The sequence below is a fragment of the Clytia hemisphaerica genome, unplaced genomic scaffold, assembly GCF_902728285.1.
Source record: "Clytia hemisphaerica strain Z4C2 unplaced genomic scaffold, Clytia hemisphaerica genome assembly, whole genome shotgun sequence".
In the NCBI taxonomy this organism is placed as follows: Eukaryota; Metazoa; Cnidaria; class Hydrozoa; order Leptothecata; family Clytiidae; genus Clytia; species Clytia hemisphaerica.
The window spans coordinates 1,496,071-1,508,700 of NW_027103836.1; the positions used below are offsets into that span (position 1 = coordinate 1,496,071).

The following is a 12,630-nucleotide window of genomic DNA, read 5'->3' on the forward strand; positions in this document are numbered from 1 at the left end:
ATGAGAATAATGGATTTGTGTCAAAATCTAAAAAAATTGTTTTTTAATCTTTAAATCGAACGTTCAGTCCTCTCCGCTGGCTCCATCATTTTTCATCTGCCTTTTTAAAAAACCTCTTCGGATGTATGATGACGAGCAAAAGCTCGAACGTTTGGTGATAAAGCATTGGATTTCAAGTTTTTCACCATGGTCAAGAAAAACCTCATTTTCATCGGCACATTCGAAAGTTCGACTTCCCAATTCGAATTCAAATTAGGAACTGGGACGATATTGGAAAGTACTCACCAGTCCTCCAGCAGAAACATGTTCAAAGGAGATCGTTTTTTTTATAAGAACATCCAAAATTTTTGAAGCCTTCCGATGTTCTTAACTTTTTGAGTTTTAAGTCTAAAAATGTTCTTAACATGTTCTTATTTTCACGATTTTAGAACATTTTTGTCCATTTTCCCTAAGAAATCGGGTGTTTTAGAGTTCACAATGCCTTCAATTGTTCTTAGCTTGTTCTTAACATTTTTGCCATCGAAGTCTTATGTTCTTATATAGTTTGTTCTGATAAAAAACGTGTATTAACAGAAAATCATTGTAAAGTAAAATAACAAGTTATACATACCAGGCTCTTTGTCGAGCGTTAAATGATAGCCATCACCAAATTTGGTTTTCAAGAAAAGCGAAGAACCAACACATCTTAATTTTCCATGTGAAATGATGGCAATTCGATCTCCAAGGATATCTGCTTCGTCCATGAAATGTGTTGAAAGTAAAATCGTTCGACCTGTAAATAGAATAAGTCAATCCAGTTACGTTACTTACGCTAAACTGACAAAGCAAGTTTAGTTCAACTTGCGCGTAAGAAGGTAATTGTTAAAAATAAAATTGTTCGACCTGAGAAAAGATCAATCATATTAAAGAGCTTCCGAAGCGTCTCTATTAGCCAAGGTCGAGAAAATTACAACTGAATAGGAAGTGCACTAAGTGCATTAAGATTAAGAAACCTTGGTCAATGAAATTAAAATAGATGCCATCTTGAATGAAAAACCGATAAAATAACCTACCATCTTTATATTTTTCGAGCAGCTCCCAAATAGCACGTCGCGCGTACGGATCAACACCTGCAGTTGGTTCATCAAGAATAACGGTTCGCGAGCCGCCCACAAAGGCGATGGCAACCGAAAGCTTCCGCTTCATACCGCCCGATAATGTATCCACGAAACTGTTACTCTTTTCAGATAAACCAACATCATCTAGAACCCTTGACAGAGATGAAGAATATATTGATTAAGTGATGCTGAAATAGATCAAGGTATAGAATCGATGTTGGTGCCCTAAAGGCTTGGAGAAATTGATCAATCGGTCGCTCGGTCGGTTTTTATATTGTCTCGCAAACAGAATGCGTATTCACTTTTCTGATAGAGCTCACGTCTACCAGTAAAATCTGATCAAGTGTCTGTGAAAACTTTTTCATGTATTGAGCTTAGGAAACTAAATTGTTATATTTTGGACTTACTTTTCGATTTCATATTTCACTTGTTTCTTGTCTGACATCCCTTTCAACCTTGCATAAAACCAGAGTGATTCTTCCACTGTCAACCTACAATGAAATGCAGTGATAATTATCAATATATTCTTTATTTGTTTGGACATCGTTAGTATGGAATTTCATGCCGTTTATTCAATGAATGAGACACCCATGTCTCACAGCCCGACACCCCTGAGTCTCACAGCCCCGGTGAAGCTTTTTACCACAGCAAAGATAAAGTTTTCTATGGAAACCCCAATGGGGATGAAAATTCTAATGTTCCTCAGTTGAAAAATCCACTGGGGATGGTTTGGAGTGAAGTTTTTCATATTGAATTTGGAATGGGAATAAGGATGAAATCAAAGTCATTTTCCAGTGGGGCTAGCTGGGGTCCTAGCGGGTCTTTGGCACAGGAAGAAAGACAGAGGAGAATTAATATAGTGGTGAATATAGTAGTGAATTAATATTGTAGTGAAGAAAGTAAAAAAATCTTCTCTAGTCGAGCTGGACCCATGCTTGCATTTCATATAGAATTTATGTGCGATATATTAAGCGAATGAAAAGTAAATAATAAATGATTTAGTTCACCAAATAAAATTAGAGGACTTTATCGACACTCACCTGTCATACAGTATATTGTGTTGAGGACACAATCCAAGGCTTTTGCGTACAGAATCCATATCTGTATGTATATCTTTACCATAAATATAAGCCGTCCCAGACGTCGACGGGAAAAGGCCAGTCAGAAGGGACATGGTCGTCGTTTTACCGGCTCCATTATGACCGAGAAATGAAGTGATTTGATTTTCGTATAAGTTTAGGGAGAGATGGTCGATGGCCGGCTGTGAGCCTTTTTTGTAGATCTGAAGGAGAGAAAGACAGGGGTAAATTAATATCCCCCCCTTAACAGTTAAACACGAATTACTGTAGTTACACAAACTTTCTTTTCTTCTGATTTATTATGTGGCTATAATTGTGTCGTAGATTCACTTGATCGAGTCGAGCAACATTCAAAAACACAACTTTATGAACCATTACAAAAGGCTTGTAATCCGGTTTTCTTGGATAATATCGAATCGGTGCTGGCTGGTAGTGTTGCTAAGACATTCAGTTTACCGTATAATCTCGGCCTTCAGGAATTTCGACCCAGTACATGGCATTGATTGGCCTAATCAAATTTCGAATTGAGAACACCGACATCAAAATCGAATTCGTTTAGAGAATCATGGATGTCATCTTGTGCCCAAATCTCCAGAGAACGGTGATGAATGTTTCAAAAGATGAAGACTTATGGTTTTTCATCATTAGTCGATCATTCGAATGAATTGAAGTTGAAATTCCACGAATGACAAGGCTCTCTAATTTGACTAATTAATAATGATACGTAAAAAAATACTACACACTTGCTCAAATTAACAATGAAAGCAAACAAACCTTGAGTAGATTTTTGATAGCCACGCCCAACTTCAAATGCGTTGGTTCAGTTTCAACCGCCAGCAAGGCTGCTGTGTTTTGTTCCGAATTTCCCGCCATTTTATATGATTTCTTAAAACAATCCATTTCACAGTCTAAACTAGCCTGCGGACCAAACCAATAAGACAATTGAAAAGGGAAATACCACGGTCTCGGTATTCCATACGTCCCTGGGTGAATGGACTCGATGTACCAAACGAGAATAGCGTAAATAAAAGTATCAGCTAATAACATTGTGAACACTTTTCTCATGTTGAAATCGTCACCTTCAAGCTATAATAAGAACAAGAAAAATGTAGATTGTAACCACCGAGTTTCAAGTCGAAGAAGGCTTGAGAGGAATCTTCATTCTTTTTCAAGAAAGAAAAAGTAAAACCTTAAGATTTGCGCCGCATTTAGAGTGACGGATTGAATCTAGCCTTTTGTTTTAAAGCGATATATTTTTCGAAGTCTGGCGATGAGTTTAACTTTCAAGGATTTTCCACCAAGGAGTTTCGTGTTTGGAAATCATTACTTGTAACAGTGAAACGAACACATCTTGGAGTCGAAGGCATGATGACAACAAAAGAGCTATTTTCTGTTTGGAGCGGTATGCTGTATCAATTTCATGGTTTCTGAGACATAAATCATCCAACAATAGCTGAGAATTGAACTACTAAATAATATCAAAATCAAAAATGCAGTACGAACAAGCACGGGAAATTTAAATAAGTTCGAATTATGGAAAATTTAGACTTGATTATAGAGCATTATTTTTACCTGAGTGTACTAGGAGCCTTTTGTTAGAGTGACATTTCAGTTTACAGAGAGTCAAAGTACATAGTTTTTTGTTACGAGAATATACTTTATAAGAATGTTTATGAAAATTAGGAATATTCTAAAAATAAAACCTAAGAATATCATTTACAGAGCAATTTTAACTGTAAGTTGCCAGTTTTCCCCCAGTAAGGCTTTAAACGTTCATAAAAATGCCATTTTTTGCTTCAGGTGTGTATTTCTTGTTAAATTTTGGTTGAATTTCGACCCTAACCTAAGAAAATAGCCTAAGAATATTTTAGGATGATTTTCCCCAAAAAGTTAAGAATATCCATGATAAACATGAAATGAAACATCATTCTATAAAAAAAAAAGCGTGTATGATGACTCCTACTGTAGGATTAGAAAAATCTTACCGGACTCATGGAGAGGTTACTCCATTGCAATCCCACGCCATTCTGCTCAAACAAAGCAAAATATCTAGCCCCTAATCCAAAAGCCGTCGTCGAAAACAGGCTAGCCACTGTCTTGAAATTTGAGCTAACATCAATATGGTTGCTGCCTCCTTCTTGTATTGAGATAAAGATGTAAGGCATGTAGGTCACAAAATAAATGATTCCTCCGCATGCTGCCGCTAACTTCGCTTTGGAGAAGAAAATGCTGATTAAAAAGCAAAACATGATGGTTGCTATGGCAGCCAGTGTTAAGAAGACGAAGATGATGTAGCTGTTGCTGTTCGGTAAAATATGACCAGTCTGGAAATTGAGAAAATGGAAAGAATAATTCGGCTAAACACAGTTTTAACAATTTATTTTCTGATGAAACGAAGAGAAGGAATAGACGACAAAAATCTTTGAGGATATCAAATATAAACAAATTTATGGTTCTCTTAAGGAGCCATGACCTTTAGAATGCATACGTACCATGCGTGGAATAATCGGAATCTGCTCAGAAATTAATAGCCTGATAGCCTGACAGCTGGTTTACACGAAGGGTTATAATGTGTCAGCCTTACACACAAGTAATACACCAAATCATATTTATATCCTCGTCAGAATACAAAAAGAGAAATTACACACACTCACCTTGAGGACAATGGTCAGTAAAATAACAATGGTCAACATTCCAACGATACTGGTAATAAACCAAGCAGCCCAATGAACTGTATTACTTAAACCCATCATTTTCATTACTTCTTTCAAACGTTGTTCTTTCTCATAGACGATACTTTGAACCAAAATGGCCACCGAATAGATGAAGGAGATGACCACACATAGTGGCATGATATATTGAATCATAAACAGAAAACTACGAAAATAAAACAAAGGAAGAATAAGCAGAAAGATAATTTGTCTCAACTTCATCAAGATAGTGGCCACCGATACAGAGGACTTTCACAACACTCACCTGTGCAAGTTTCCATGTACCTAAAACAGGTAACACAACAAAAATTCCCTGGTTGTTTTATATGAGAAATATGGGTCGAGCTAGTGCTTAGCAGCGACCATAGTACAGTGGTAAAGCATTCGGCTACGGCGCGCAAGGTTGTGGATTCCACTACCCAGCCGGGTCATACCAACGATTCCCAAAATGATACTTGATGCCTCTCTGCTCGATGCTTAGCAATTAAGAGAAGGTTCAAGGGTAGGTGGAACAATCCAGGGAGGAAGAGTGGCGCCCTCCCCTACCTTCGGGTAGACAGCTATTGGAAGAGGAGCCTTCGGGTCGCCTCCGACTGTGGTCGCATGTTTTATATGAAAATTATGGGTCGAGTTAGTGCTTACTGGGAATCGTGGTTCAGAAGGCCCATATGATGATAAGCATCGCCCTATATTCAAAATGCTATAGGGTTACCAAATAAAAGTAAGGTCTATCCTAGATTTCGATTTCGATTTTACATTTGTTCAGAACTAAGAAGGTTTGTGTTCTGAGGTCTTTTCACAATATTACCCAATACTCAAACAGCGAATTTTATTTATTTGAATTATTGAGAGATTCGAATTATGGAAAGTATATTTAAAGGGTTTCTCATTGACGGGGATTGGGAATAAGTCCGAATAATAGAAGTTCGAATAAGTGAGAGTCTATTGTATATAAAGAAATCTTACTTATCTCCAAGGTAACATGGGTACGGAATTTCTTGGATATAAAGTCCCGGTTGTGAAACATTACGTCCTGTCATTAATTCAATCATTGCTCTTTCTAACGAATCTTGCATCCACGCGAACCCAAAATAATAATACTTTGAATTTCCAGCTAAGGGGCCTGGTCTCCAAAATGGTTCTCTTATATTTGCTGTTGGGAACATGATTCTTGAGTCCATTCTTATTCGGTAATGTAAGTGCTTTGGTAGCCTCCCATTCTTCTCGATGTTGTCAAAAAGAACGGCGGAAAGAAATTGTGTTTTTCCTGAGTTGCTTCTCGTACGATTTTGAATATAACGATTTAACATTGTCTCGTTGGGGAAACCGTAAAATAAATCTAATTTCATCGGCTTTAAAACTGCCTGCCAACCTTCAGCCATATAATCAATTTTATCAAGTTCAGTTAAAAGTTGGATATCTTTATGCGTGATTTCTGTTGATTTGTTGTTCGGCTTAGCGATCATCATTTCAATGCCTTTCTTCAAATTTTCTCGTACTGTTTCAACCTGGAGCCATTCAGTCGCGTTTTTTCGTCTCAGGTAATCGATGACGTCATCTTTTGTCACGTTATTGAAAGTGTCTGTTACGCCAGCTTTCCTTTGTTGCTGAAGACGCGCTATTTCTTTAAAAATTGAGCCATTGTATTGATGAATAAGTTCTTGTATATTTTTAGGGAGTGTTTCGTATAATGGACTGCCCTCTGTGACGTCACTCAGATGCGGATCGAACATGAAGGGAAAATCGTTGATGGATTTCAAAAGCCGTTTCAGCCAAACTTGAGTTTGATTTTTAGTGAGAAACAAGTCCAACTTGGCAGACAATTCAAGCCATTTCTGTGCCAGTCTTTTAGTGTCTTTAATGACTTTTAGTATGTGACCAGCCTAAAATAAAGAAAATATAGCGAGGGTAGAGAGTCTATCACAATATACCATCCTATATTGCAGATGTAGAACGATAAAATCCCAAAAAATGGCTCAAGTCGTAGAAAATGTTAACAAAAAGAAAGGATAAATAATTTATGAAATCAAAACAACAAACAACCAACTGTAAAATGTTACAGAGGTACTTTTAATCCAAGTTGTTAATGTGTAAAGCTGGTAACAGACGAACGGACGGACGGACGGACGGACGGACAGACGAACGAACATCGGTTAATTTCAAGGACCTCCACCCACCGGGGAAGGTCCAGAAAGAGTAACTACAGCTGGGAAAGACATTATCACGCAGAAATTTCATTTTTGGTTGGTTTGTGGATAAAATCATCAATTGTATCAAATGATAAGAGACATCTACCTTTTCCATAACCTGGTCAGCTTCAGTTCCGTTTGGAGCATACAGCACCATTGCATCATGTGTGAGAACATACATCATAAATTCGAAGGCGTAATGCGATTCGTAGTCTCCTTTTAAACCTGGTAATGAGGAAGGTAGTGAGAGTTATTGAACAGAATATAGAAGGTAAAAAAAGGTTCGAAACCTCCTTTTAAACCTGGTAGTGAGGAAGGTAGTGAGAGTTATTGAACAGAATAGAGAAGGTAAAAAAAGGTTCGAAACCTCCTTTTAAACCTGGTAGTGAGGAAGGTAGTGAGAGTTATTGAACAGAATAGAGAAGGTAAAAAAGGTTCGAAACCTCCTTTTAAACCTGGTAGTGAGGAAGGTAGTGAGAGTTATTGAACAGAATAGAGAAGGTAAAAAAAGGTTCGAAACCTCCTTTAAAACCTGGTAGTGAGGAAGGTAGTGAGAGTTATTGAACAGAATATAGAAGGTAAAAAAAGGTTCGAAACCTCCTTTTAAACCTGGTAGTGAGGAAGGTAGTGAGAGTTATTGAACAGAATATAGAAGGTAAAAAAAGGTTCGAAACCTCCTTTTAAACCTGGTAGTGAGGAAGGTAGTGAGAGTTATTGAACAGAATATAGAAGGTAAAAAAAGGTTCGAAAGCTCCTTTTAAACCTGGTAATGAGGAAGGTAGTGAGAGTTATTGAACAGAATATAGAAGGTAAAAAAGGTTCGAAACCTCCTTTTAAACCTGGTAGTGAGGAAGGTAGTGAGAGTTATTGAACAGAATATAGAAGGTAAAAAAAGGTTCGAAACCTCCTTTTAAACCTGGTAGTGAGGAAGGTAGTGAGAGTTATTGAACAGAATATAGAAGGTAAAAAAAGGTTCGAAAGCTCCCTTTAAACCTGGTAGTGAGGAAGGTAGTGAGAGTTATTGAACAGAATATAGAAGGTAAAAAAAGGTTCGAAAGCTCCTTTTAAACCTGGTAGTTAGGGAGGTGGTGAAAGTTATTGAACAGAATATAGAAGGTAAAAAAAGGTTCGAAACCTCCTTTTAAACCTGGTAGTGAGGAGGTAGTGAGAGTTATTGAACAGAATATAGAAGGTAAAAAAAGGTTCGAAAGCTCCTTTTAAACCTGGTAGTGAGGAAGGTAGTGAGAGTTATTGAACAGAATATAGAAGGTAAAAAAGGTTCGAAAGCTCCTTTTAAACCTGGTAATTAGGGAGGTAGTGAGAGTTATTGAACAGAATATAGAAGGTAAAAAAGGTTCGAAAGCTCCTTTTAAAACTGGTAGTGAGGAAGGTAGTGAGAGTTATTGAACAATATATAGAAGGTAAAAAAAGGTTCGAAAGCTCCTTTTAAACCTGGTAGTTAGGGAGGTAGTGAAAGTTATTGAACAGAATATAGAAGGTAAAAAAAGGTTCGAAACCTCCTTTTAAACCTGGTAGTGAGGAAGGTAGTGAGAGTTATTGAACAGAATATAGAAGGTAAAAAAAGGTTCGAAAGCTCCTTTTAAACCTGGTAGTGAGGAAGGTAGTGAGAGTTATTGAACAGAATAGAGAAGGTAAAAAAAGGTTCGAAAGCTCCTTTTAAACCTGGTAGTGAGGAAGGTAGTGAGAGTTATTGAACAGAATATAGAAGATAAAAAAAGGTTCGAAAGCTCCTTTTAAACCTGGTAGTGAGGAAGGTAGTGAGAGTTATTGAACAGAATATAGAAGATAAAAAAAGGTTCGAAAGCTCCCTTTAAACCTGGTAGTGAGGAAGGTAGTGAGAGTTATTGAACAGAATATAGAAGGTAAAAAGAGGTTCGAAAGCTCCTTTTAAACCTGGTAGTTAGGGAGGTAGTGAAAGTTATTGAACAGAATATAGAAGGTAAAAAAAGGTTCGAAACCTCCTTTTAAACCTGGTAGTGAGGAAGGTAGTGAGAGTTATTGAACAGAATATAGAAGATAAAAAAAGGTTCGAAAGCTCCCTTTAAACCTGGTAGTGAGGAAGGTAGTGAGAGTTATTGAACAGAATATAGAAGGTAAAAAAAGGTTCGAAAGCTCCTTTTAAACCTGGTAGTTAGGGAGGTAGTGAAAGTTATTGAACAGAATATAGAAGGTAAAAAAAGGTTCGAAAGCTCCTTTTAAACCTGGTAGTGAGGAAGGTAGTGAGAGTTATTGAACAGAATATAGAAGGTAAAAAAAGGTTCGAAAGCTCCTTTTAAACCTGGTAGTGAGGAAGGTAGTGAGAGTTATTGAACAGAATAGAGAAGGTAAAAAAAAGGTTCGAAAGCTCCTTTTAAACCTGGTAGTGAGGAAGGTAGTGAGAGTTATTGAACAGAATATAGAAGGTAAAAAAAGGTTCGAAAGCTCCTTTTAAACCTGGTAGTGAGGAAGGTAGTGAGAGTTATTGAACAGAATATAGAAGATAAAAAAAGGTTCGAAAGCTCCCTTTAAACCTGGTAGTGAGGAAGGTAGTGAGAGTTATTGAACAGAATATAGAAGGTAAAAAGAGGTTCAAAAGCTCCTTTTAAACCTGGTAGTTAGGGAGGTAGTGAAAGTTATTGAACAGAATATAGAAGGTAAAAAAAGGTTCGAAACCTCCTTTTAAACCTGGTAGTGAGGAAGGTAGTGAGAGTTATTGAACAGAATATAGAAGGTAAAAAAAGGTTCGAAAGCTCCCTTTAAACCTGGTAGTGAGGAAGGTAGTGAGAGTTATTGAACAGAATATAGAAGGTAAAAAAAGGTTCGAAAGCTCCTTTTAAACCTGGTAGTTAGGGAGGTAGTGAAAGTTATTGAACAGAATATAGAAGGTAAAAAAAGGTTCGAAACCTCCTTTTAAACCTGGTAGTGAGGAAGGTAGTGAGAGTTATTGAACAGAATATAGAAGGTAAAAAAAGGTTCGAAAGCTCCCTTTAAACCTGGTAGTGAGGAAGGTAGTGAGAGTTATTGAACAGAATATAGAAGGTAAAAAAAGGTTCGAAAGCTCCTTTTAAACCTGGTAGTTAGGGAGGTAGTGAAAGTTATTGAACAGAATATAGAAGGTAAAAAAAGGTTCGAAACCTCCTTTTAAATCTGGTGGTGAGGAAGGTAGTGAGAGTTATTGAACAGAATATAGAAGGTAAAAAAAGGTTCGAAAGCTCCTTTTAAACCTGGTAGTTAGGGAGGTGGTGAAAGTTATTGAACAGAATATAGAAGGTAAAAAAAGGTTCGAAAGCTCCTTTTAAACCTGGTAGTGAGGAAGGTAGTGAGAGTTATTGAACAGAATATAGAAGGTAAAAAAAGGTTCGAAAACTCCCTTTAAACCTGGTAGTGAGGAAGGTAGTGAGAGTTATTGAACAGAATATAGAAGGTAAAAAAAGGTTCGAAACCTCCTTTTAAACCTGGTAGTGAGGAAGGTAGTGAAAGTTATTGAACAGAATATAGAAGGTAAAAAAAGGTTCGAAAGCTCCTTTTAAACCTGGTAATTAGGGAGGTAGTGAGAGTTATTGAACAGAATATAGAAGGTAAAAAAAGGTTCGAAAGCTCCTTTTAAACCTGGTAATTAGGGAGGAAGTGAAAGTTATTGAACAGAATATAGAAGGTAAAAAAAGGTTCGTAATCTCCTTTTAAACCTGGTAGTGAGGAAGGTAGTGAGAGTTATTGAACAGAATATAGAAGGTAAAAAAAGGTTCGAAAGCTCCTTTTAAACCTGGTAGTGAGGAAGGTAGTGAGAGTTATTGAACAGAATATAGAAGGTAAAAAAAGGTTCGAAAGCTCCTTTTGAACCTGGTAGTGAGGAAGGTAGTGAGAGTTATTGAACAGAATATAGAAGGTTAAAAAAGGTTCGAAAGCTCCTTTTAAACCTGGTAGTGAGGAAGGTAGTGAAAGTTATTGAACAGAATATAGAAGGTAAAAAAAGGTTCGAAAGCTCCTTTTAAACCTGGTAATTAGGGAGGTAGTGAGAGTTATTGAACAGAATATAGAAGGTAAAAAAGGTTCGAAAGCTCCTTTTAAACCTGGTAATTAGGGAGGAAGTGAAAGTTATTGAACAGAATATAGAAGGTAAAAAAAGGTTCGAAAGCTCCTTTTAAACCTGGTAATTAGGGAGGAAGTGAAGTTATTGAACAGAATATAGAAGGTAAAAAAAGGTTCGAAACCTCCTTTTAAACCTGGTAGTGAGGAAGGTAGTGAAAGTTATTGAACAGAATATAGAAGGTAAAAAAAGGTTCGAAAGCTCCTTTTAAACCTGGTAATTAGGGAGGTAGTGAGAGTTATTGAACAGAATATAGAAGGTAAAAAAAGGTTCGAAAGCTCCTTTTAAACCTGGTAATTAGGGAGGAAGTGAAAGTTATTGAACAGATATAGAAGGTAAAAAAAGGTTCGTAATCTCCTTTTAAACCTGGTAGTGAGGAGGTAGTGAGAGTTATTGAACAGAATATAGAAGGTAAAAAAAGGTTCGAAAGCTCCTTTTAAACCTGGTAGTGAGGAAGGTAGTGAGAGTTATTGAACAGAATATAGAAGGTAAAAAAAGGTTCGAAAGCTCCTTTTGAACCTGGTAGTGAGGAAGGTAGTGAGAGTTATTGAACAGAATATAGAAGGTTAAAAAAAGGTTCGAAAGCTCCTTTTAAACCTGGTAGTGAGGAAGGTAGTGAGAGTTATTGAACAGAATATAGAAGGTAAAAAAAGGTTCGAAAGCTCCTTTTAAACCTGGTAGTGAGGAAGGTAGTGAGAGTTATTGAACAGAATATAGAAGGTAAAAAAAGGTTCGAAAGCTCCTTTTAAACCTGGTAGTGAGGAAGGTAGTGAGAGTTATTGAACAGAATATAGAAGGTAAAAAAAGGTTCGAAACCTCCTTTTAAACCTGGTAGTGAGGAAGGTAGTGAAAGTTATTGAACAGAATATAGAAGGTAAAAAAGGTTCGAAAGCTCCTTTCAAACCTGGTAGTGAGGAAGGTAGTGAGAGTTATTGAACAGAATATAGAAGGTAAAAAAAGGTTCGAAAGCTCCTTTTAAACCTGGTAGTGAGGAAGGTACTGAGAGTTATTGAAAGAGAATATAGAAGGTAAAAAAAGGTTCGAAAGCTCCTTTTAAACCTGGTAATGAGGAGGTAGTGAGAGTTATTGAACAGAATATAGAAGGTAAAAAAAGGTTCGAAAGCTCCTTTTAAACCTGGTAGTGAGGAAGGTAGTGAGAGTTATTGAACAGAATATAGAAGGTAAAAAAAGGTTCGAAAGCTCCTTTTAAACCTGGTAATTAGGGAGGTAGTGAGAGTTATTGAACAGAATATAGAAGGTAAAAAAAGGTTCGAAAGCTCCTTTAAACCTGGTAGTGAGGAAGGTAGTGAGAGTTATTGAACAGAATATAGAAGGTAAAAAAAGGTTCGAAAGCTCCTTTTAAACCTGGTAGTGAGGAAGGTACTGAGAGTTATTGAAAGAATATAGAAGGTAAAAAAAGGTTCGAAAGCTCCTTTTAAACCTGGTAGTGAGGAAGGTAGTGAGAGT

At 36.9% G+C, this 12,630-nt stretch overlaps 1 protein-coding gene across 1 annotated transcript in view; it reads right to left on the reverse strand.

The window, feature by feature from the left end:
- LOC136807180 (ATP-binding cassette sub-family A member 2-like) overlaps positions 1–12,630 on the reverse strand; it is a 49,372-nt gene that overhangs the window by 10,075 nt on the left and 26,667 nt on the right. The window contains exons 10-18 of the mRNA XM_067063764.1: positions 7,183–7,301; positions 5,854–6,770; positions 4,831–5,053; positions 4,162–4,500; positions 2,951–3,262; positions 2,138–2,379; positions 1,505–1,588; positions 1,053–1,249; positions 611–772 (exon numbers count right to left, since the gene is read on the reverse strand). Coding sequence (XP_066919865.1) covers positions 611–772; positions 1,053–1,249; positions 1,505–1,588; positions 2,138–2,379; positions 2,951–3,262; positions 4,162–4,500; positions 4,831–5,053; positions 5,854–6,770; positions 7,183–7,301 — 2,595 coding nt within the window. The remainder of the gene's footprint in view (positions 1–610; positions 773–1,052; positions 1,250–1,504; positions 1,589–2,137; positions 2,380–2,950; positions 3,263–4,161; positions 4,501–4,830; positions 5,054–5,853; positions 6,771–7,182; positions 7,302–12,630) is intronic.